The sequence below is a fragment of the Euprymna scolopes genome, chromosome 22, assembly GCF_053919585.1.
Source record: "Euprymna scolopes isolate OS-2025 chromosome 22, ASM5391958v1, whole genome shotgun sequence".
NCBI lineage: Eukaryota > Metazoa > Mollusca > Cephalopoda > Sepiida > Sepiolidae > Euprymna > Euprymna scolopes.
The window spans coordinates 39,404,361-39,428,194 of NC_136503.1; the positions used below are offsets into that span (position 1 = coordinate 39,404,361).

Consider the following 23,834-nt stretch of genomic DNA (forward strand, 5'->3'; position numbering starts at 1 on the left):
TCGGGATACTCTTTATGGTCATATCACCGATCACATAAAACATCTGCTTTTTATTATGAAATTAGGGGGGTTATTAAAAAATTACGCTTATTTAAAATAAATAAAGCAAAAATTCTATCATTTTAAATTAAAACATTGCTAAATTGACACTTGTAAGTAATTGGCAGCCGGAGATTTTTAATACTTACGTAGTCAGTCCCAAGTTTTAACGGAGAAATCCGACTCAGTCCCGGAAATTTCCCAATCCGTTTACGACTTTGGAAATCCTTTTCTTTTATCCTTATTTGTTTGTTTAGGAAGGTTTTTAAACATTATTTTATACGTCATTTTGTTTAAGGTTAAAAACTTTTCAAATTGTAAATCCCCTTGGCTATTTCCGGAACTGACTCGAGATTTCCCGTCAGTAACCGATTATTCCATAAGTATTGAAATTGATTCCTCATATTTTAGTTTGGTTTTCACGCTCCGCTCCCCATCTCCTGCAGTCCTGCACCTTTTCTTTCAATATATTTGCACGAAATACGTTTATTTGTTTGTCTCCCAAAAATATCTTTGCAGGCACGGAATATGTTTATTCATTTATTTGTCTTCAAAGTTAGACACAAGGTCTGTTTTCACTGTGTGTGAGGGAGGGAGGGGAGGGATCCAGCTCTCCAAAAATAACAAAAACAGCCTTTCTGTTCCTGAAACAAAAATTACAATTGCCTCAGTCTAGAAGGATTTCTTCTTCAATGACGGAGAACTGAAAAGATGAAGTGTAGTAACAGATACCACATTTTGCTCCTAGCCAGAAGTGTTACTTATCCATTACCGTTAAATAATTAACTTGCCTCCCGACGAGGGCAAAGAAATCGAACTCACGAGTTTTTATTTATTTATTTTATTAGTGCGTAGAATTATCCAACTCACTACAAAGGGGCATTCTGGATTTGGACAAAATTAAAAATTATTTCACTCGAAAAGAGCCTCCCCTCCCCACTTCTCGGAAAGCAGCAGACAAAACAGATACTACATCTTGATCTTAGTCGAAGAGTCAATGCTGTTTGCTGTTATGTTAGTGTTGAAAAATGGTAACTTTTCTAGTTTACAGATGTCCGGCTGTGTTATCGGCGTTGGGTAGTTAACTTTTGCGTACATATGCAGAATACGAACCGTGTTATTCTTTTTGATAGAATTCAATTTTTATTCAATTTATCTTTTGTTTATTAAATTGTTAGGTGAAAGTACATAATAATAATAATAATAATAATAATAATAATAATAATAATAATAATAATAAACCCCTCTATGTTAAGAATGGCTTTCTAAATAAGATTATTTCAGCACGGTAGGTCTGTATTCTGTATAAACAGTAAACACCTTATTTGTGTTTAAAAATGAATAGAGCTGGTTTTTGGTACTTATACACTATTTGCCCCGTGCCGTCGTGCGCTGAAGTAACATTTAGAAAGCCATTCTTAATATGAAGGGGGAGAGTGTTTTGTAGCTATTCTGCATTGCCACCTAACAATTTAATAAAATAAGTTAACAAATTTACCGAATTTCCATTACTAACAATTACTATATTGTCCAATTGACTACTGTACACTCTTAACCCTTATCCTCGAGTGGTATCTGGCCTTGATAGTGGTTTTGCCTATGTAAAAAAAAAATATCTGAAAGCTTGAAAATACTATTTTAAAAATAGCGCGGGTCAATTAGTGCATAAGCGCCGATCTTTTTTTTTTTAATATCAAAAAAAAAAAAAAATGAAAGCTTTTTTTTTATTATTATTATTTTTTTTAAATACAAAGAAATTTTTACAAGGATAGCCTTTACTATAAGCATATGATAAATATTGCAATAAGAAATCAATGTTATGTTATAAAGTATTGTTTAAAAAATAATCATTTTAAATCGTGGAATTTCCACGGGGTCCTGACTCCTACCCGTACGTAATTATAGTTTAAATATGTTGTCCAATTGTAGTTGGTATCGACGATAAATAAGTTGTTAACTTTAAGCAAGCAAAAAAAAAAAAAAAAAAAAAAAAAAAGTGAAAAAGAGAGCACTCACCCAGATTAGAAGGTAGACTGGCAGATTTGCCGAACGATAAAAGAGGGGGGCGACGTTTGGGAACCACCAGTTTTTTCTTCTTGAACAAGCGAGACTCCAGGTTACTCATGAAGGCAAACATGATCCTAGTGTTAATACTTATTAACCTTTTTTTTTTATTATTATTATAAATATAAATATATATTATTTATTGTAGGGAATGTTTTATCATCAGCAGATTAAAAATGGTCTATTAAAATGAGAAAGCTGTTTGTTTTCTCGAGGTGAACTACCCCCACTTCTTTGATATTGGGATTCGATCTTCAGCGAGAAACACATTCTTATTTTCTCTTTAAAATCACCGTCCTTTCTCACCCTCGTTCACGAGAAAGAAAGCTGGAGTATTGTTTTTGTACAACTAATAATACACGATCTCTTGTGTGTTTAAGGTATGCGGATAAAAAGGATGCATTATCGTAGGTGCATTCAAAACAGTCGGTATTTATATGTAGGCGTTTTTATCGGTGGTTTAACAGAAGTCGGAGGTCCATATTTCTTTTGTAAAAACACACACACACAAATAAATATTTTACTTACTGAGGCAAGGGGAGGGGGAATATAAAACAAGTTTTTTTGTTTGTTTGTTTGTTTTAAATGGTTTCATTCAGTTAAACTTTAAAGAAAGTGTTACTATTCAGGGGGGGGGGGGACACCCGACCGACTTATTTAAGAAAAACAAGTCAACAACAACTGATCACATTTAGTTTATAGAATTCAAATTAAACAATAAAAATAAAAATTTAAAAAATGACCTTAAATAATACGTAAATTAACAAATATCCTTTAGAGAGAAGTAATTACCGATTTAAACAAAACTAGACATTACAGAATTTCATGTAGATCACCAAATTGTCAATTACCGCATCAGAAACGGACGGAGATTGAATTTGTTTTTTTTTTTGTTTTTTTTTTTAAATCTCCTTAGAGACGAGATCGTGTAGGAAAATTTAAACATAGATAATAAATATATATATCGAAAAAAAAAACAAAAAAACGTTTACAAATCCTAATTAGTGTTTAAGCCCATGTTTTTATCCACACTGACAAATGTCCGAAACAGAACGCGGAAAGAGAGAAGAAAAAAAAAGTATTTTAGAAAAGGAAAGAAAAGAAAGAGGGGAATCAGCTTTTCGGATAATGATTGTCATCATCGGACGTTAAAATAAATATGGAAGACACTGAGGTGTCACCGTCCCGCTCCATCTCTGATGATTTTAAGAGATGATGAATGAATGAATGAAATGAAAATGAAACTAGCAACCTCCATTGAAAAAAAAAAAAAAATGTAAAACAGCAGCAGCGACCTAGTAATAAAGACACGTGACACAGCTGAGGATTTTTTTTTTAAATCAATATTTGTGGTACCCTATCAATACTAGTACTACTACTACTAGTATATTTTACATAAGTGCTTTTGTCTTCACTCTTTATGCTGGCACTTGAATTGTTCAGGCACGACATACGTTAAAGAAGGCCTGTTTAATTGAGTAGGGTTTATCTGCTGACGTCAAATTGGTGCTAAAATCAAGCCAATGGGAGTAAAAATAAGAATTTACCTATTTTTTAAATTACTCGTTATGGATACAAATTTTAACGAAAACACACATTTACATTCCCTCATTGTTAAAAACTTACTGTATTTATATTTATCCGGCGTTGCCCGAGTAAAAACATTGTCAATTGGAGGACTTAGAAAAAAAAAAATAATAAAAATAATAATTCGATTATAGCCATTTTTACAATTAAAAAAAAAAAAAAAAATCGTTTTAGTTTTCCGTTATTTTATTTTTTAATGACTTTTTTTTTTTTGCACTTCTACACTATTAGGACGAAATTTCTGAAATCGTAATACTGAATTTCACATGAAAATAATTCCTCGTATTTTTAAGATGATTATATCCAAAAATTACGAAAATCGATAAGGCAGAAAATTATTTGGTAAATATTACCATACGCTACAACAGAACACCGACCACACTAATTTGTTTCTTTAGGGGTATTCGAGGTCGCTGGCAACGAATCTGATAACAAACCCGTCGGAGATTTACCGTTTGCATGGTATGAACCCCTGGACCTTGGGACTATTTTGCGCTATTTCACCACCTTCAGTAGTGTTTTTTACATGATATGTTCGCGTGCGAACGGGCGTAGTGAAGTGATTTCGCGCAGGGATCTTTAAGCGGCCATTTGAAACAAGTTAAAAAAAAAACAAAAAAAAAACGGGTTCATATTTTTTTTTGTCTTATGTAGTTTTTAATACATTTTAATTGATCTAAAAAATAAAGTTTTAACGGGCAGTTTACAAAAACATAAGCACCAAACATTTGTATGTTTTTCGTTTTTTTTTGGGGGGGGGATTCAATTATAGAACTTGTGGGGGTCGTCAGGCCTTTTTAGGAACTAACTTCCTCCACAAATAAATAAAAATAAAAAGACTTACATGCAAAACAAACGGAGGTTTATTCACAGAAACCAACCATTAACAAATTTATTTTTTTTTATTACATTTTCACCCCAAACAAGGCCACTTTGGTGTAGGGGGCTACTATCAGGGGCAACAACTACTGGGGTACTATGTAGGGATTTGGGCAGCAAGATGTCGGTTCACGTTACACTTGAACTTCTGCACGTCAGTACTGTTGGGGAAGCAGGGACCTGGAATGGAATTCCAGAGTCTAGCGGTTCTGGGGAAGAAACTATTGAAGTAAAAAGATCTTTTACATCTAGGGATCTCTACAGTGTGGGGGTGGGATTTAGCAGCCTGTCAGGTTTGTCGAGGGTGCTCACGTCGTGGGGGCACAAGTGATCGCAGTTCGTCAGAGTATTCACCACTAAAATGCTTGTAAAAAAGGCAGAGGGATGTAACATTTCGTCGATGGGACAGAGGCTGAAGCTTAGATGCCAGTTCAGGGCCTATCAGATTGGCGACTCTCTTTTGAACCTTGTCTAGGAGCGAGAGACTAGTAGCAGATGCACCAGCCCAAATATGACAGCAATACTCCATACATGGGCGAATGGTGGCCTTATAGAGGTACAGGATACTTTCGGGTGTTAGTAGTTTTCTAGCACGGTAGAGAGAGCCCACCTTTCTTGCAGCGGCTCTTGCAATGCCTTCAATGTAATTGTTCCAACTCATGTTTCCTGTGAACGTTAGGCCAAGGAGTTTGAAAGATGTACTCTCAGATAAAGAGTCGTTGGCCATTGCTATAGGTGGTAGAGAGTGTTTATTGTAATTATTGAATGAAACTAGTTTAGTCTTAAAGCATTGAACGCGACCAACCACTTTTGTCCCCATTCCACCACAGATTGGAGGTCTTCCTCTAGTGTTTCTGCCATTTCTTTAGAAATGTGTTCATTCGCCTTCCTGTCGTGCCTGCCATAGAGTGTAGTGTCATCAGCATATATACCCATCTCAGAGGCAATTTTGTCGGGGAGGTCATTTATGAATGTCAGGAACAATAGGGGTCCAAGGATAGAACCCTGGGGCACCCCCGCATTTATATCATATTGTTTAGATGCATGACCGTCGAGGACAACCTGGATTTTTCTCTTATCTAAGAAGGATTTAATTATGTTAAGTATTCTACCAGTGATACCATATGATCTAATTTTCCTGAGGAGACCCTCATGCCATACCCTGTCAAAAGCCTTAGATATATGTAGAGCTACCGCTCTGCCCTCTCCCACTTTGTCCAGTGAATGGTATATACATTCAGAGATCACAGTTAGGATGTCTGCTGTGGAACGGGCTTGTCTAAATCCATATTGTTTGTCAGTCAGAAGTTTAGCATCTGTAAGATGATGGACTAGAGCATGGTTAATTAAGGTCTCAAATATTTTGGCAAAAAGTGGGAGGAGGCTAATGGGGCGATAATTTGATGGGTCAGTCCTTTCGCCAGAATTCTTGAATACTGGTACAACAGAAGCAGTTTTCCAACAGCCCGGAAAGCAAGCTTCATTAAGGCATTTGTTGTAGAGTTTGGAGAGAACTGGAGCTACTTCGGCTGAGCACTTTTTTAATAGCACAGAGTTCAGAAGTCCTTTTTAAGTGTTCGTATAAAAAAAAGGAGAATGTCTTTTTTTTTGTTGAACTGTTCATATGTTAAAACATGTTAAGAGAGGCAATAGGTAATGTGCGCCTGTGAAATTGTATGAAGCACGCGGAGCGGTGAAAATGGAAGAGTGATAGTAACACGCGTGGAACGTCCGAATGCAGTTGAGAGAGAGATTTGATGTTTGTGTGTGCTTAAATACTATTTGGACCGGCTCCAAGCGAGCTTAAAAAGAAAAGTTTAGAAAAATGTCCTTGGAGAAATCCCATTGGACGGAAACATCACGTGGGGTGCTCTGTACTACGTCCGCTCGTTTTGAGTCGATTTAATATATAAGGCCACGCCGGAATTTGCGTGGGAGTTATTTTTTTATTTTTCATGCGCCAACATAATCATAATCATACTGCGCGCCTAAATTGTATTTATTTTTATAACAATTTTTAATCCGAATCTTAACCGTGTCAACTGGCACAAACTTGTGTAGTTGAACAGGTGATGTTTTTCGTTCTTTTTTATGGGGGGAATCGATTATAAAACTTGTGTAGCCTAACAGGTGCTTCTGCAGTTTAATTAACCGTTTTTCTGTAAGTAACACGCCGACATTTACCGATTAGAATACCATTTAACATTTTTAGATTTTACTGTTGTCTGTTTACATTGGAGGGGCGGGGGGGGTCGGTAGTGGTCTATGCTCCACAGAATCAAGTATAAGTCCTAATACTGAGAATACTGGATGCCATCACTCATTTATTTTTCATATGAAAATCGCTCCAAATAAGGCGTAAAGCCTCTTGATTTAAAGAGCTAAAAAAAATATCCTATTCCTTGAAGGTCAAAAACTATCCAATTATGTTAGATTGATAATTTTTTTATTTTATTTTTTTTTTTACATTGGAGTCACCACTTATCAAGGCCTGAACGTCACTTGAGAATAAATGTTAATGAGTTTTGGTTGGTTGTTTTTGGTTTACAACATATCAACACTTTTTCGGGTTATTTAATGCTGAATCCAGTGATTTTGAAAAAAAAAATTCATGTTCGAGATTTTTTTATATCTTCAAGTACCTATTCATGGTGTTCTGTTTAGTTGTCTTTTTGTTTTTTTGTTTTTTACAAAATCTTTTTGGGTTATTTTATGTTGAATTTAACCATTAAAAATAAAAAAAAAATTGGGCTCCAAGGTATTCAAGGATTTGGGCTTCATAGGGTTTAGTTGAGTTGTTTTGTAGAGAGAAGTTGTTATTTTTGTTTTGTTTGTTTGATAAGATGTTTAACCAGAATATTAAACCTCATTAAGTTATTTAAATTGCAAAAATCTTTTTTTTAATATTTTTAAGAAAAGTCTTGTTACGTTCAAAAAGGAGAGAATTTCGTCCAAGCAGTTGTTTTCTAAGACATTCTTCACATTGCTAGATTTTAGATATTGTTTTCTAGTGGTATCAAGGGCTCTACATTCTATGAAAAGAGGTTTCACAAGAATGGACATTGTGGTTGATGCTCTTGTTTAAGTATAAGGAGTGCATCAGTTTTGTAGGATCAATATATATTCTAGTTATAATTACTTGTTCCTTTCCTGATTTCCTAGGAGTTGATCTCCGTTCTTCCAGTATGGATTTGATTTGATTTAGTTTGTTATTTGGGTTGTTATTCCATTGTTGCCGCCATTTTGCATAAAATATTTGGTTGATTTTATGTTTAACGTCAGTGTAGGGAATGTTAAAAGCAACAAGTGCTAATCTCAAGCCTCCATGGCAGATTGGATCTAAAATCTTTAGGTAAGGATTTCTAGCTAATTGGTATAGAAAACCACCATAATCCAGTTTAGATATAATCAATGTCCTAATAGTTTCATTAAAGTTTCTTGGCTTGCTCCCAACTCTGTATGAACTATCACATGTAGTAGTTGCAGTCTTTTATTGAAACTACTTCTTAGGTTCTTCAGATGGGGATGAATGTCAGTTTTTTTATAAAATGTTAGTCCCAGAAATGTGTTCATCTATGGTGGGGATTACAGTTATTTTGAGTTTCAGTGTAGGGTAGTTGTGAAGTTTTCTCTTACGACAGAAATGAATGGATTTAGTTTTTGATTGGGAAAATTTATATCCATTTTCCATTGCTCATTTGTCCAGTTTGTTTAGGCATTATTGGAGTTTGCGTTCAATGGGGTGTATATATTTTGATCTGCAATACACCATTTATAAATTGTGAGTCTGCCTTTTAAATCAAGATGATACACCTTCTCTAGGTTGAAAAAGATTGTCGATATGTACTCATTCCTGATAAATGCTTCCCTTATAATTGTTTCCAGTCAGACTAGGTTGTGCTTTTATTATTGAATCCACATTGTAGGTTGTAGATAAGGCTGTTGGATTCAAGATACTAAACCAATCTGTCATTTATTATTCTTTCCATTATTTTACACAAACAGCTAGTTAATGAGATCGGTCGATAGTTTTGCGAGTTTGAATCGTCTTTTCCTGGTTTCGGGATTGCTAACATTATGGTTTGCCTCCATAAGTCTGGGAATTCACCTTCTGTCCATAATTTGTTATAAGTTCTTAGCAATAATTTTAGTGATTCTGTCGGGAGTTGCTGTAAGAATTCGTAATGGATTTCATCTGGTCCTATGGCTGTGTTGTGAGATCTTTTAATTCGGTTAATGTAAGAAATTTATTGTAATCTAAGTTTTTAGATTTAAAATTTAGTTTGTGCTGTTCAGCACTTTGTTTGTCATAAATTTTGTGTTATTGTTTTGATTGGATGAATTTTGGGAAAAAGTTGCAGCTGGTAAATCTGCCATGTCCTTTTTACCAGTTTTTCTGAAGTTATTTTTAAGGAGGTGTTTAATTGGTGTTTAATGTTTACCTGGAATTTCGCAAATCATTTCCCATATTGCTCTCGGTTTCAAGGAAGAATTCAGTTTGCTAACAGTTTTTCCAACTTTCTTTTTTAGCCGCTTTAATTACCCTATGAGCTTTAGCTCTGTTTAGCTTGTATTCAATCAGATTTTAAGTTGTCGGTTGTTTTTGGAATTTCTTTAAAGCCGCTTTCCGCAATTTGATGGCTTCCTGACATTTGTCATCAAATCAGGCCTGCTGAGCTTTTCAGAATGCATTTGTTTGATATTTCGATTAGCGTTTCTATGAAATATTTTACAGAGTCGTTGTTTGCCTCATTGTGATTCAACCTATTCCTACATTTTTCTTTAAATAGTTGCCAATTTGCCTTATTTAATTTCCCTCAGGTTTTTCACTGCTGGATTTTGGGCTTTCTATCAGTATTGGAAAATGATCACCGCTACAAGTGTCATCATTAGGGTTGTGACAACAGCATATTCTTTACGTTCATTTGACTCTCAGGTATATATCCGACACAGACACACTTAATCAACTGAGAACCACACCCGTCTATATAAAAACATAAGACATTAACTTAAGAGCCCAAAAAATGAAAATAATATGCTGTTGTCACAGCCCTAGTCATCATATACTTTCCAGTTAAAATCCAGATGCATTGATGAGTAACATAAGCTTAGGTCAATAATGGAGTGGTTTTTGCTAGTTGTGGTGAAGTGTGTAGGTGCACCATCATTAAGGAAGCGTATATCATTTTCGTTAATAAACTCTAATGTTTTGCCCCTATTATTAGTGTCTTTACATTCCCACAGGATGTCATGACTATTGAAGTCTCCTAATAAGTTAAAAGTTTTAGATAATTGGTCAATCAATTTTTTTTTCAATCCATGTCATCATTTGGTGGAATATACAGAGAACAGACCGTCATTGTTTTATGTAGAGTCGCCTTAATGATAATTGCTTGGATGTTGTTTATGTTTATTTTGTTGTGAGGTATATCGTCTCTGACTAGAATTGTTACCTCCACCCAGAGGTCCTATCCCTCAGATTTATGAGTGTAATTAAATATTTTTAAAATTTGACCAGAAATAACGCAGGACTGGTTGGGATTGCTTTAATTATATATTCTGCTAACTGAATAGCTCTAAGGTAATTATGTTCTGATAACAAAATAGCTCCAACTAAATATGTAAGAACATTTTTTTTTAATATTTATATTTTCATTTTTTGAATTTTTAATCCATTCTGGAATAAAAAGTTAACAGAAAACCGTTTGTTTACAGTAATGCTATTGCTGATAGTATTGCTGCTGCTGTTGCTACTACAGTTTTTAGATACTTGTTTTAAAAAATAGAACTTTTTTTTTTCCAGGTATCATAATTTTAAATTGCTCCGTATCACAAGAGAAAGCAAGTTACATTTTTCATTTTAACGGATAAAAATAATAAAAAGATTTATTTATTTAACAGTGGGTGTGCCAAAGAAATTTTTTCCAAAATTTTCAATACCTGCCGCGTTGAAGTCTTTATAACAACAAAAAAATGAGTTGTCAAAAAAAATTTGTACACTCCAATCTATTTAAATTGACATCTCTCCTGGCTAGTTTCCAAATTTTATGAAAAAAATCTTAACACAAACGCGGTATGACCATTTACAAATCAGGGGGGGGGGGGGTCATTACAAAATCTTACTGAAAACGCCATTTTATGATGTTAACATTTTCATCACTTTATTTGCTTAAAATTCTTAAAATATATAATGTACATTATCATTTATTAATTCATTTGAAAATATATTCATTTCCGAACAAAACGGTGGTATTTTGAGAACTTAAAGTGCTTTGGTTTTTAAAATATGACGATTTTAGTAGAACCCCCATTAAAACCTGTGATTATCCAAAGTGTTTTATCATCTGTGCGTATTGCTAATAGAAGAAAAAGTTTAATTTAAAATAAAAATTGTTTAACTTTTTTTTTCATTGATTTATTATACGCAAGTCAAACAAAAGTTCTTTTGTGGGCAATATGAACTGGAGCCATGACGTCACGTGATGCAGCAAAAGAATTTTGCCGATTTTATTTGTGCCACTCGCTCTCTCCACATGAATTCATAAAGAGACAAACTAAACAGATTCACCAAAGTCTCGTCAGTTTGTTCCGTTTGACTCGATCATAGTTTTTGATCGCAAGGTCAAGGCTGCTTTTTAGTCAACAAAATGGCAACTGTACAGCCATATTGATTTTTTATTCCTTCAATGTTTACATATTGCAATTGTGCATTTCTAGAGTTTCAATGGTTAAAATAAATGAACTTTTTTTTACACTCCTCATGTAATAATGTTTAAAGTAAGCAACATTTTTAATGCCTTACTTTTCTCATATAACTCGCAAACCCTATGTAGCGACATTACCACACACACACACATATATATATATATATATATATATAAAGAAATCTTTGTATCAATTGATCATATGAATAAAACAAACAAAAAAGACCCAAGATGAGAATCTAAGATGGCATGATTAAAACAAAACACAATCGCAATTACTCTTCTGACTTTTTTCCAATATTTGTAATCCTACCCATATTACTTCTTTTTTTTTTTTTTGCTTCTACTCATGTTCCCCCCTTACAAAGCATATTGTCACTTGGACATAAGGGGCTACTATTTGGGGCCATGTTTAGGAAAGATTAACAAGATATTTGTTACATTTAAACTTCTGCATATCAGTACAGCCAAGGAAGCAGCCAGCAGGAAGGGAACTCTAAAGTCTAGCTGTTCGAGGGAAGAAACTACTAGAATAGAAAGCTTTCTGGCATTTAGGAACAACAGTGAAGGGGTGAGATCTTATTGCTAGGCGGGTTTGTCGGGGATATGTACGTCGAGGGGGTACAAGTGAAACAAGTTCATCAGAACACATTCCATTAAAATATTTGTAAAACAGGCACAGAGATGCAACATTGTGGCGATGGGACAGGGGCTGGAGCTTAGTTGATAAAGTGGGACCGATTAGATTGACAACGCTTTTTTGGAATTTATCTAAGAGGGAGAGACTAGGGGTAGATGCACCAGCCCAGATGTGGCTGGGCGGATGGTGGCCTTGTAAAGGTACAGAATACTCTCAGGCGTGAGTAGTCTTCTAGCTCGATAGAGGGAACCCACCTTCTTTGCAGCAGCCTTCGCAATGTCCTTTATGTATTTGCTCCAGTTCATATTGCCCACAAATGTTAGGCCGAGGAGTTTGAAGGTAAAATTCTCAGGTACGGTGCTATTTGTCATGGGTATAGGGGGTGGGAGAGGCGTCTTGTAATTTTTAAAGGAGTGCAGCTTAGTTTTACTAGCTTTAAATCTTACCATCCATTTATGGCCCAATTCCATTAGAGTCTTAAGGTCATTTCCTAACAATTCTGCCATTGTCTTAGATTTATGTACGTCCATTCTTCCCTCATGCATATTATAGAGCATTGTATCATCAGCAAATATACCCATCTCAGTTACAATATTATCAGGGAGATCGTTTATAGATATCAGGAATAATAATGGTCAAGGATCGACCACTGAGGCACTCCTGCATTAATGTTATGCTACTTGGATGTACGTCCGTTAATGACAACCCGTATGCTTCTATTGTCTAAGAAGGATCTAATTATATTTAATATATGTCCAGTTATACCATACGATTTAATTTTCATTAGCAACCCTTCATGCCAGACTTTGTCAAAGGCCTTGGACATATCAACAGCTACAGCCCTGGCTTTGCCCGCCTTATCCAGTACATGGTAAATGTGTTCAGAGATGAATGTTAAAATATCTGCAGTAGAACAACATTGCTTGAATCCATACTGTTTGTCAGAGAGAAGATTTGCTTTTGCGAGGTGGTGAACTAGTGCTTGATTAATTAAGGTCTCAAAGATTTTAGTGAAGTGTGGGAGAAGACTAATGGAGCGATAATTGAGAGGGTCTGTTCTTTCACCAGAATTCTTGTAAACTGGTACCACAGAGATCATCTTCCAGCTATTAGAGAAGCAAGATTCAGCAAGGCATTTATTGTAGAGCTTGGAAAGTATGGGGCTAGCTTGGCTGAACATTTCTTAATTAGTAATGCAGGGATGAGATCAGGCCTACATGCCTTTGAGGTGTCTAAGTTTTTTATGATATTTCGGACATGAGAAGGTGATTTTTACATCATCTAATGTGGCCTCAGTTCGCATAGGGAAATTTGGGAGGGAGTTGTTTGTTGGCTCTAAGGTGGAGTTGGAGGCAAATCGCTGAGCAAGCAGTTCTGCCTTCTCCATTGCCGTGCATGCAACCTTCTGGTTGTTGCTCAGTGGGGGAATTACTGATTGCCCTTCATTCACTACACTATTATATTTTATTTTATATTTTAAAGTTGGTGAGTTCCTATTCTTCCGATAAGTCAGAGCAGAATATATTAGCAAATTGACATAATTACATAAATGACTCTGCGGTACGAAACAGGTGCTGTGAAGAATTGAACATTTTAACATGCTTAAAGAAATAAACGGTAAGACGGACATCTTGAAATTTGGAGTAGAGATTTTTTTATTTATTTGTATATGTTCTGTATGAAAAATTTAAATATGAAGGTGAATATACACGGATCATTCCAAAAGTCAAATCCCCTGTTATTCTTTTTAATTTTTTTTTTTTTTTTTTTTTACTCAAAATGTTGAAGAGCTATGAAGACGGGAGTGGTACCCTTAAAACGAGCGACCTTTTGTGCTCCAGAATTCATTTTTCCACATAATCACTATTTTTCTCAATGCACTTTTGCTAGTGATGAACGATTACTGCACATGGGTGTCTAGTAACCTCCAGTGCTCCAGAATTTTTTTTTTCTACATAGTCACCCTCATTCTTAATGCACATTGGCCAGGAATTCAATGACGCATCACTGCTTCTAATGCATGCCCATGACAGGCGTTGTTTCCTAGAGTTTCACACTGCCAATATCTGCAACAGAGAGACGAAACTTTCAGGTCATAAATGCATAAATTCAGTCATCATAAAAATGCAAATGTCAATCCCCTCTGATCCATTCAGGCGGAATAAAAAATAGGAGGCATAACTTTTGGAATGCCCTTCGTATGCATTTTTTCTTCTCACTTTTATTAGTGAAGTACTGTATATAAAAATATGCATTTAGCAAATAATTTTTTACATTTTCACATTTTAAATTAAAATTAATTTATCTCAGGTGAATGTGATAAAAGTAATGTATCGTTTTATTTACAGTGTATACATATTCGTGTTGGGACGATTAATTGGAAATCAAAAGAAAAAAAAAAGACATTTTTTGGGGTATCAGAATCAGAAAAATTTATGCCTATTTTCCGATGCCCAAAACGATTCTTTTTCATCGTTTTTATTTCTTTGTTTTTGTTTAAAACTTAATTTTCTTCAGCTCATGTTAATGATGAAATGATAAATATTTATTGATTTTAACTTTCAGTAAAACTAAACCTGCAAGTCACACCCATAATGTAATTTTACAGTTTCGAAAATATATACACTTTTTTTTTTTTTTTTTGATAATCCGCCACCCTCTCCAACAAAAACAACTATCTTTAGAAATTTAAAAAGAATCGGAATCAGTAATTGTATCGGAATCGGAAATTTAGAACTGATAATTGTATCGGAATCGTGAAATATATTGGAATCATCCCATCACTAATAGATATATAACTGCCATTGTAAAATAGAAACAAACAAAAAATTGATTACTTTCTTTTGCAGTGGAATTACTGGTAGATTAATAGGGAATAAACAATTTGTGTTAAAAAAAAAAAAAAAAATTGTGTGTAAGGCAATGGAAATGAATGAGAAAGTATATCTAGATGGCAAAGCTATTATTTAGAGAAATGATATGAGAACGATACAATGTCTAATGTGAGTTTTAAAGACAGGCTTAGTTCTGATGACTTAAGAGGAAGATTAAATCTGTACAGTATAGGAATATATGTGCAAAATGGGAGACTACGATGGTATGGCTACAGGCTACATTGAAAGAATGGATGAGAATTTTTGTGTTAGTAAATGAAGAACAGTGAAGGTAGCAGGTTCAATTGATAAAGGAAGACCAAGAAAAACATGGCAGGAAGTGATAGAAATGAACCCAGGGGGAAGAGGGATAAATAAAGACCCCGATAGAGGTAGGTTACTTTGGAAGTAAATTTCTTAAATTCATCTAACATGTTAAATTGAATATGATAATGATTGGAAAACTGGTTTTCAATATAAACACACTTGTCATTACGAAGTAAGGGAGATAAATACGTGCAAAATAAATCCGAATTAACTCCCTTATATTTCAAAAGGTGGTTCTTTTAAACGCCAAGTAGAAGACCAGTTCATTTTTAGTTCTCTAAATAATTACTAACACCAAAGAAAATTAGTAATCTTAACTTAATTTCAAACAAATAAAATAACCTTTCGGGAATCATTAAAAAGTTTGTACAATAGAAGCTTATTTAATCAAGAACCGACACATGAACACAGGTTCAATTGTGGGATCTTTGTTTTTATCTTGATTAGCTAACTTTACAGATTAAATAAAATAGCTGACCTTATTCGGTGTTGACTGTTGCCCAGAAATCTTTTCTCGTCTTTGGAAGTTTAGTTTTGCGTTACATTTAGTCTGATTATTAAAATGTAAAAAAGTAAAGGTAAAGTACCCCCCCCCATTTTTTTTTTTTACAAAGGAGTCACCACTTATCAAGGCCCAGAGGCCACTCGAGGATAAGGGTTAATAAGCGTACAGTGGTCAAATGGTCAATGGGACAGTGACGTAGTAATTGTTAGTGGAAATTTGGTAAATTAGATTACTTAAGGGGAACCTACAATATATATATATAGTCTTGGAAGTTTTTTAACCTTTAAAACTATATATATAAAAAAAAACTCATTTAATTTTTATAATTCGTTAGAAAACTAGTCAGTAAGTCATTTAATCACCTGCAATCAATGCATCAATTTGCTTTCTCGAATTTACTACAGTACTAATGTTATAATTTAAGGGATCATCAGTTGTTTACCATGGAACATATATATATATATATATGTATATATATATGAAATTACTTTTTTCCTCAATGTAAGCATTGCTTAAATATTAATTGGAATTTATCAGTTAAAGAAAACAGTAAAATTGTATTTATGTTTTTATTTTTATTATTATTATTTGCACAATGGAGAGAGGTGTTGAGTCTCTATGGTTCCAGGTAAGCATTGTCTGAAGATAGCAGTTTCAATCCAACCCAAGTCCAACCCAGATGATTAGTTAGCCAAAACGTGGTGAGACAACTATGGAAGGTAGTAATTACAGCAGATACAGTTACAAGACTCAGCATCACCTGAAGGAAGCCAGAGGATGAGTTGGCAGAAATGGGGGGGAAAAAAAACAACTATAAAGAGGAGTACAACAATCCACAAAAAGAATGAATATGCAAAGCTAGTACAATGTTAATTTTTTAAAAGTAAACATTTGTTTTAAACCAATATACATGAAGCCTTTAAGTTATGCAATTGATTGCAGTATATTGATAAAGACAATTCAAAATTGTATAAGAAATTTAGTATGAATATAGGTGACATTTTATTTTTGTTTTTTTGAAATAAGGATAAATAATTTGTATTATTCGGCCGACCATTCTCATCTTGGGTGTTATTCGCACAGCTTTTCGGCCAACGTAACCTCAAAACTTTTCCAGGAGTATCTTGTCAAACTTGAAAATTTATACGGAATTTCAAACAGAATCCATTATTTAATTCACAGAGGTAGATTGCTCTGTCAGCCATGACTGGATAGACATCTTCAGTAATTCATACTTGTACTTTTAGTATCGCCCCATATTGAGGATTGACTCGATAACCTCCAAGACACTGCCACTCAGAACTGATAATTGCTTAGCGCTTTACACCACACACACACTTGTTTGAAATTCAGAGTTCAACAAAATATATCTGAAGAAGACCGGAGGTTATATCGGCCGAAACGTTATGAAAATAACATCTATGATGAGAACAATAGTTTGAATAATTCAAATGATATATAGTACATGCATTTCTAAATGCCATAAAATAAAATAGCTTTGGAAATAATACATATCATATAAATAGCATAAGAGCAAGGACAAACTACGCAGGTTAGTAAAATATTTTTCAATATCAAACTATTTTAGGTAAATAATAATTCAAAGCAAAAAAAAAAAAATAGATCTGGTATCTGGATCACTGACGTTTTGTTTTGAGGAAGGTGGTATCTGATCAACATTGCTGGGGAAACAAAAACTCTTTGGCAACGGAACAGAAGCTGAAGCTTGGCAGACAGTGTGGGACATATTAGGTAACAATATTTTTTTTGCATACTGTTCAAGAAAGTGATTGGAGCACTAGCCAAGATGTGGCAGCAATATTCTATGTATGGGCAAATAATGACGTGTGTGTGTGTGTGTATATATATATATATATATATATATATATATATATATATATACACACACATACACACAATAGTACTTTTAATGTACATACATACGTACGCGTGTTACTGTTTCCAAATTATAAATTACTTTATCAGGAGATCCTATTTATTAAAACAGAGGATAAAAGGGGATAACATACTATGAACATTAAATTAGCATATCTATAAACTAATTTAATGTTCACAGTATGTTATCACCTTCTATCTTTTTAATAAATAGGATCTCCTGATCACCGAAGATGCAATGCAAAAAGAAAAAAAAATGAAGTGCTTTTCAGACATACAGAGAAACTAAAATATATCTTCTTGGTCTTCTGGCTAAGATCCAAGGGTAGCATCTGTTCTGTCTAAAGATGGTATAATGATATAGTGAAGTTTCCAATTGCACTGGGCGTCCATACAATGGAAATATGTCACAGACTCCAATAAAGATTTGAAGATAAACCGTAATAACCAGATATATTACACTACATTAACCAGATTATATAGATAAATAATTTTACAGTTTTAACAAAAGGCTACAATAATATTATTGCAGAGGCCTCCATTCATGCTGAACGTCCACAGCAGCAATATATTACACATAAAAGATGCCACTGTGAAATTTCCACAGGTCCTGCTAGTATAGATAATTATGTGTGTGTGTGTGTATATATATATATATATATATATATTTAATTTCGTCAAGTTTAAACTGAGTTATATGCATTTGAAATCAAAGGTGAACAAAAGAGCCAAGTACGTCCAAGGATGGAGTACTGTTGACACATCTGGGCAGGAGTTATTAGAAAAACTTATCCTACCTTGACAGAGTTCAAAATAGACTTTGTAGCCTAGTGAGAGATGCCCTTTTCTCTTCCCTGCAATCTCTTTCCCACATAAGAAATGTTGTGAGCTTGTCTCTGCTTTATCGTTATTTTCATGGCAAGTGCTCATCCGAACTCCAATCTATGGTTCCCCCCTCGCCAAACTTTCACGAAAAACATTCGTCTAGTTGAAACCACTATCAATAATTTCCCCCACTCTTTATCTGTGCCTTAACCTAAACGTAGATTCCATGAACAAAGCTTTTTTTTCTTAGACCTGCCCACCTGTGGAACTCTTCAGTTTCCCTGCTTTCCAGCTGATTACAATATGGTTGTCTTCAAGTCCAACATAAACAAGTTCTTGATGAGCTGTCCTCTTAAGTAATCCAAGTTACCAAATTTCCACTACTAACGATTGCTACGATATTATCCCATTGACTACTGTACACTCATTCATCCTTATCCTCGAGTGACCTCCAGGCCTTGATAAGTGGTGACTCTTTTGTAAAAAAAAAAAAAAAGAAAAAAAAAGGCATTTTCTTTCTAATATTATTCTGTCAGTTGTTTCTTGAAATTAAATTTACTTTCTTTACAGTAGAATTACTGGTAGGTTGAGAGAGGATATTCAATTTGAGTGCAAAAAGTGTAAGACAATGAAACTGGATGGGAACTCTGATCTGTCGAAAGTATACTTGGATGGCAACGTTAGTAAATAGACAGAAATAATATGAGAATGATACAATGGATATATAAAGGAAGTCGTAAAGACATGTTCAGATTTGAGGATCTGAGATTAAATCTGGACAGTATCAGAACATGTTTGCAGGAGAATTTTTGGGTTTACTAAATGTAGAACAGTGACGATATGAGATTCAGTTCAGAAGGGAAGACCCAAAAAACACTAATGATGGGTTTGTTTGATAACATCAAGTTTGAACTTTATTACATGCGTTTGAAGTCGAAGGTTAAAAAAAAACAAAAAAAAAAAAAAAAAAACAACAAAAATGGCATTGTTTTCTTACTAATATGCTGATAGTTTTATTGTTTTTTTTTTAACGGTTTTCAAAAAGTCAAGGTCAAATCTAAATCAATAATTTTTCTATTCCAATTTACAGTGTGGCGACGACGACGATTAATTTATAAAGTGTGACAGCTGACATATTTAAACCAAGAAAACCAGAGCGCTTGTTGCTTAGCAATGATGTTGTTAATACCACCACCACTAAAAATGTATAAAATACCAAGCAGGATCACCAACGTAATAGAAAATGCAATGAAAACATGGAGACTGGAATTGACAGTTGATGGACAACACATAACAGAAATTAACATACAAAGAGGCATCTTCCAAGGAGACTCGCTATCACTACTGCTGTTCATCATAACCATGATGCCCTTGAACAGTATTCTGAGAAAGTGCCAAGCCAGATACAAGTTCTCCAATACAGAGGAAAAAATGAACCACCTGATGTACTTGGACGATCTGAAACTTTTTGCAAGGACCGAAAAGGAGCTAGAGACACTACCAGAATCTTCAGCCAAGATATCCAAATTGAATTTGGAATGAAAAAGTGCGCACAACTAGTTATAAGAAAGGGAAAACTAGAAACGACAGAAGGCATGGAACTACCCAACCAAACAGAAATGAGGGCACTAGGGAAACAAGACGACTATAAATACTTGGGAATTCTGGAAGCGGACACCATCAGAGCAACAGAAATGAAAGAGAAAGTTGGAAAGGAATACCTCAGGAGAACAAGAAAACTCCTGGAAACTAAATTATATAGTAGAAACCTAATAAAAAGGTATTAATACATGGACAGTATCACTAGTAAGATACTCTGGGCCGTTTATAGGGTGGACAAAAGAAGAACTGAGACAACTCGACCAGAAAACCAGGAAACTCATGACCATGTATAATGCACTACACCCAAAGGACGATATTGACAGACTCTACGTGAAAAGGAAAGATGGTGGGAGGGGACTGATCTCTATAGAAGACTGTGTGAAGGACACGACAAAAGAACTAGGAAAATACATAATGCAAAACACTGAAAGAATAATTATGGCAGCGAGAGACACTGAAAAAAACAAAACAGAAAACAGAGACAAACGACAAAACGAGAAAAGAGAAGTGGGAAGAGAAACAACTCCACAGAAGATTCATAAGAATGACAAAAGATGAGAATAACGAAAACACCTGGACATGGATGTGAAAAGGACATATAAACCGAGAAACTGAATCTCTAATAACTGCAGCACAAGATAACTCGATAAGAACCAACCATATCAAAGCAAGGATTGATAAAAACACAAGAAAACAGCAAATGCAGATTCTGTGGACAAAGAGACGAAACGATAAACCATATAGTAAGCGAATGCAGCAAACTTGCCCAAAAGGAATACAAAAACAGGCATGATCAAGTGGGGAGGGTGGTACACTGGGAATTGTGTAAACGACTGCATTTTGAGTGTACAGACAAATGGTACAAGCATAAATCTGCAACAGCACTCAAAAACGAGAACCACAAAATCCTATGGGACATGGACATACAGACGGACAAACCAATCCAAGCAAGAAGACCAGACATCGTAATAATTAACAAGAAAGAAAAATCCTGTCTAATCGTGGACTTTGCAGTCCCAACTAATCACAGGGTGAGTATGAAAGAAAAGGAGAAACGAAGCAAATACACAGAGCTAGCCAGAGAGTTAAAAGGGATTTGGATGATGAAGAAAGTCCAAATAGTACCGATAATAGTAGGAGCACTAGGAACAATCCCGAAAAACTTTGAAAAAAGAATGTCAGAAATTGGAATCAAAGGAATAACTGCAAAAGTACAACGACTAACGATAATGAAAACGACTGAAATATTAAGGAAAACCCTTGAATGCGGAGAATAATACAAGACAATATAACGAATAAGCGTTACAGGAAATGAAGAACACCGAAACTGCATATTTGCAAGTTCTACACCCCCCATCATGCACTCCCCCCATTGTTTCATTACCGATCCCTCCCCCAAAAAATGATACCAAAGGGCCGAGAAGGGTCAATAAGGACTGAAAGACCGAGGAGCGAGCGCCAACCAGACCTCGGCTGGACAAGCGCAAAGAGAACTGGGACCTTGGGAAGGCTGAGTGCCACTCAAATTCCAGCATAAACCAATGGCCACCACCAGCGAGAAATCAATGGTAAGCGGCTGTTGCGATGATGCAAATTCATTTGCAAATGCTATCGAAGGAGGTGGAGAGGTCTGGACGTCTGGGGAGACTTGTTGTCACTCAGCTTCCAGAGAATACCACAGGTTTCCAATCAGATCGTTTGTTGACTTGTGTGGAAGCTCCATGTGAGCCAATAATAATAATAATGGTATTATACTAATATCATAATTAGTAATATAATACTGTATTGTTTAATGAGTAAAGAGTAACTTACCAGTTTTTGCCGGTTTGTAGAAGGGGCGTTTTAAACCATTGTAATTCATTTCATGCATATTGTTATTAGTTAAACATATCGCCATGATTAATTTATAACTTTTTTTTCTTTCAGATAATTCATATTTATAGATCATATTTTTCTGTAGTATTCTCATCCATGTTGATTCAAAAACGACCTCAATAGAAAAAAAAAGGTCATTTTTCCATCATGATAATGCTTTTTTTTTTTTTTTTTTTTTTACACAGCAGCACTGCTGACCAAAGATCTAGGAGAATTTTGTTGGGAAATGTGCCCCCCCCCTCCTTCATATTCTTTGGACCAAACTCCCTCAGATTATTATTTATTTCGAGGATTACAAAAGTATTTAGATGCCCTTAAGTTAAAATCATGAGATGAGATTGAACACTAGGGTGATTTCAACAATTTCAATGACAATAAAACAAAAGTGGAGTTCAATGTTTACAACTTTTGTTGAATCAAAAAGAGACAAAAACATCGGCTCAGTTATATAGTTTTTTTGTTTTTGTTTTTTTTTAGCGGCAGAGAGCTCGACGTCCATATTCTTGACTGACCCAACAAGCAGCCCCCCCCTACTGTAGAGGTCCCTAGATGCTGTAGAAAGCCTTCTACTCTAATAATTTCTCCCCTCGGACTGCTAGACTTTGAAATTCCCTCCCAGTTTCCTGCTCCTCTGACTATACCAACAAATCCATATCTCACATGAAAACCCTAAAGAATTTTACAAGCAAGGCATTTATAAAGCTTATTGACAAATGGAATCAAGTTATAGAGAGCAAAGGTCGTTATTGTTATACAGAAAGATTTTCCAAACCGTTTTTTCATTTTCAAGATGACATTTTAAATCCACAAAACTTTTGTACTAACTTTAGAGTACGAACCCGTTTGGCATATTGGTTAGAGTTTTTCAATCTTCAGTTAAGTCATGCGAAAAACTAAAAAGAAAAAAAAAAATAGTACTTGATGCTTCCTTGTTAAACACTTAACACTATAAAATGAGGATGAAGGATAAGTGGAGTAATCCTGAAAAGGAATGGAGTCCTTTCCTACATCTCAGTGTAGCAGCTAACAAAAAGGAAGCCTTTGAATCGCCCTCGACTATTGTTGGCCACTTTTTCTTTTTTAGTTAAGAATTCATAGTTTAATGAAAATATAGTATCTGTATATTAATACGATAGCGTGTGTGTTATTTTGTGTGTTATTTTGCATATCACGCTTGCATCTTTTTTCTCCTGAGTGACTGTCATTTAATTGTTATGACCTTCGATTTCTTATAAATAATTTTGCCAAGAATTCTTCATAAGTTTTGGTTTCCGTTTCGGTTATAGTTGAAAGAACTCAAGTTATATATATATATATATATATATATATATATATATATATATATATTTTATAAGTTTTGATTCAAGCTGATGCACCTAAGTCATATGGATATTTTTTTATATTTGAAATCACAGCTTTATAATACATAAGAATCGATAGAAAATTGACTATAATAATATATATGAAATCTGAATACATTAAAATATCATAAGTGTATTTTATGACAGGGTTATGTTGGGTGTCCCAGCTAGCTTAGATAAATACTTTTGCAGTTTTAACAAAAGAGCTACAATAAGATCAGGGCATCTCCATGTACGCTGATCAGCCAACATGAATATATTACATGTGAAAGAGTCCGCTGTGGAATTTCCACAAGTCCTGTAAGTTCTTAGTATTAGTCAATGTGCACTGCTTTTTTTTTTTTTTCTATACTCACGTTCACCCCTAACAAGGCATATCATCACTTGGGCGTAATGGGCTACTATTTGGGGCCATGCCTAGAAAAGATTAACAAGATGTTGGTTTACATTACATTTAAATTTCTCGGTCACAATATCATCAGGGAGGTCGTTTATGAATATCAGGAATAATAGTGGTCCAAGGATCGACCCCTAAGGCACTCCCACATTAATGTTATGCTGCTTGGATGTACATATCTCCATGGCACCCTGAATGGTCCTATTGTCTAAGAAGGATCTAATTATATTTAGTATACATCCAGTTATACTGCACAATTT

General features: G+C 34.6%; 1 protein-coding gene across 6 annotated transcripts in view; it reads right to left on the minus strand.

The window, feature by feature from the left end:
- Nucleotides 1-23,834, minus strand: part of LOC145243367 (TBC1 domain family member 30-like) — a 230,676-nt gene that overhangs the window by 56,603 nt on the left and 150,239 nt on the right. The window contains exon 1 of one of the 6 annotated variants that reach the window (XM_080106188.1): nt 2,896-3,024. The exons of 3 other annotated variants lie outside the window; for them this stretch is intronic. Coding sequence is in view for 1 of the 3 variants with exons in the window: in XM_080106186.1 (XP_079962312.1) it covers nt 2,056-2,176 (121 nt within the window). In the remaining 2 variants the exon portion in view is untranslated. Of the gene's footprint in view, nt 1-188; nt 285-2,055; nt 2,322-2,895; nt 3,025-23,834 lie in introns of those variants that run through there. 2 more of the 6 variants (XM_080106186.1, XM_080106189.1) reach the window with 2 other exon arrangements.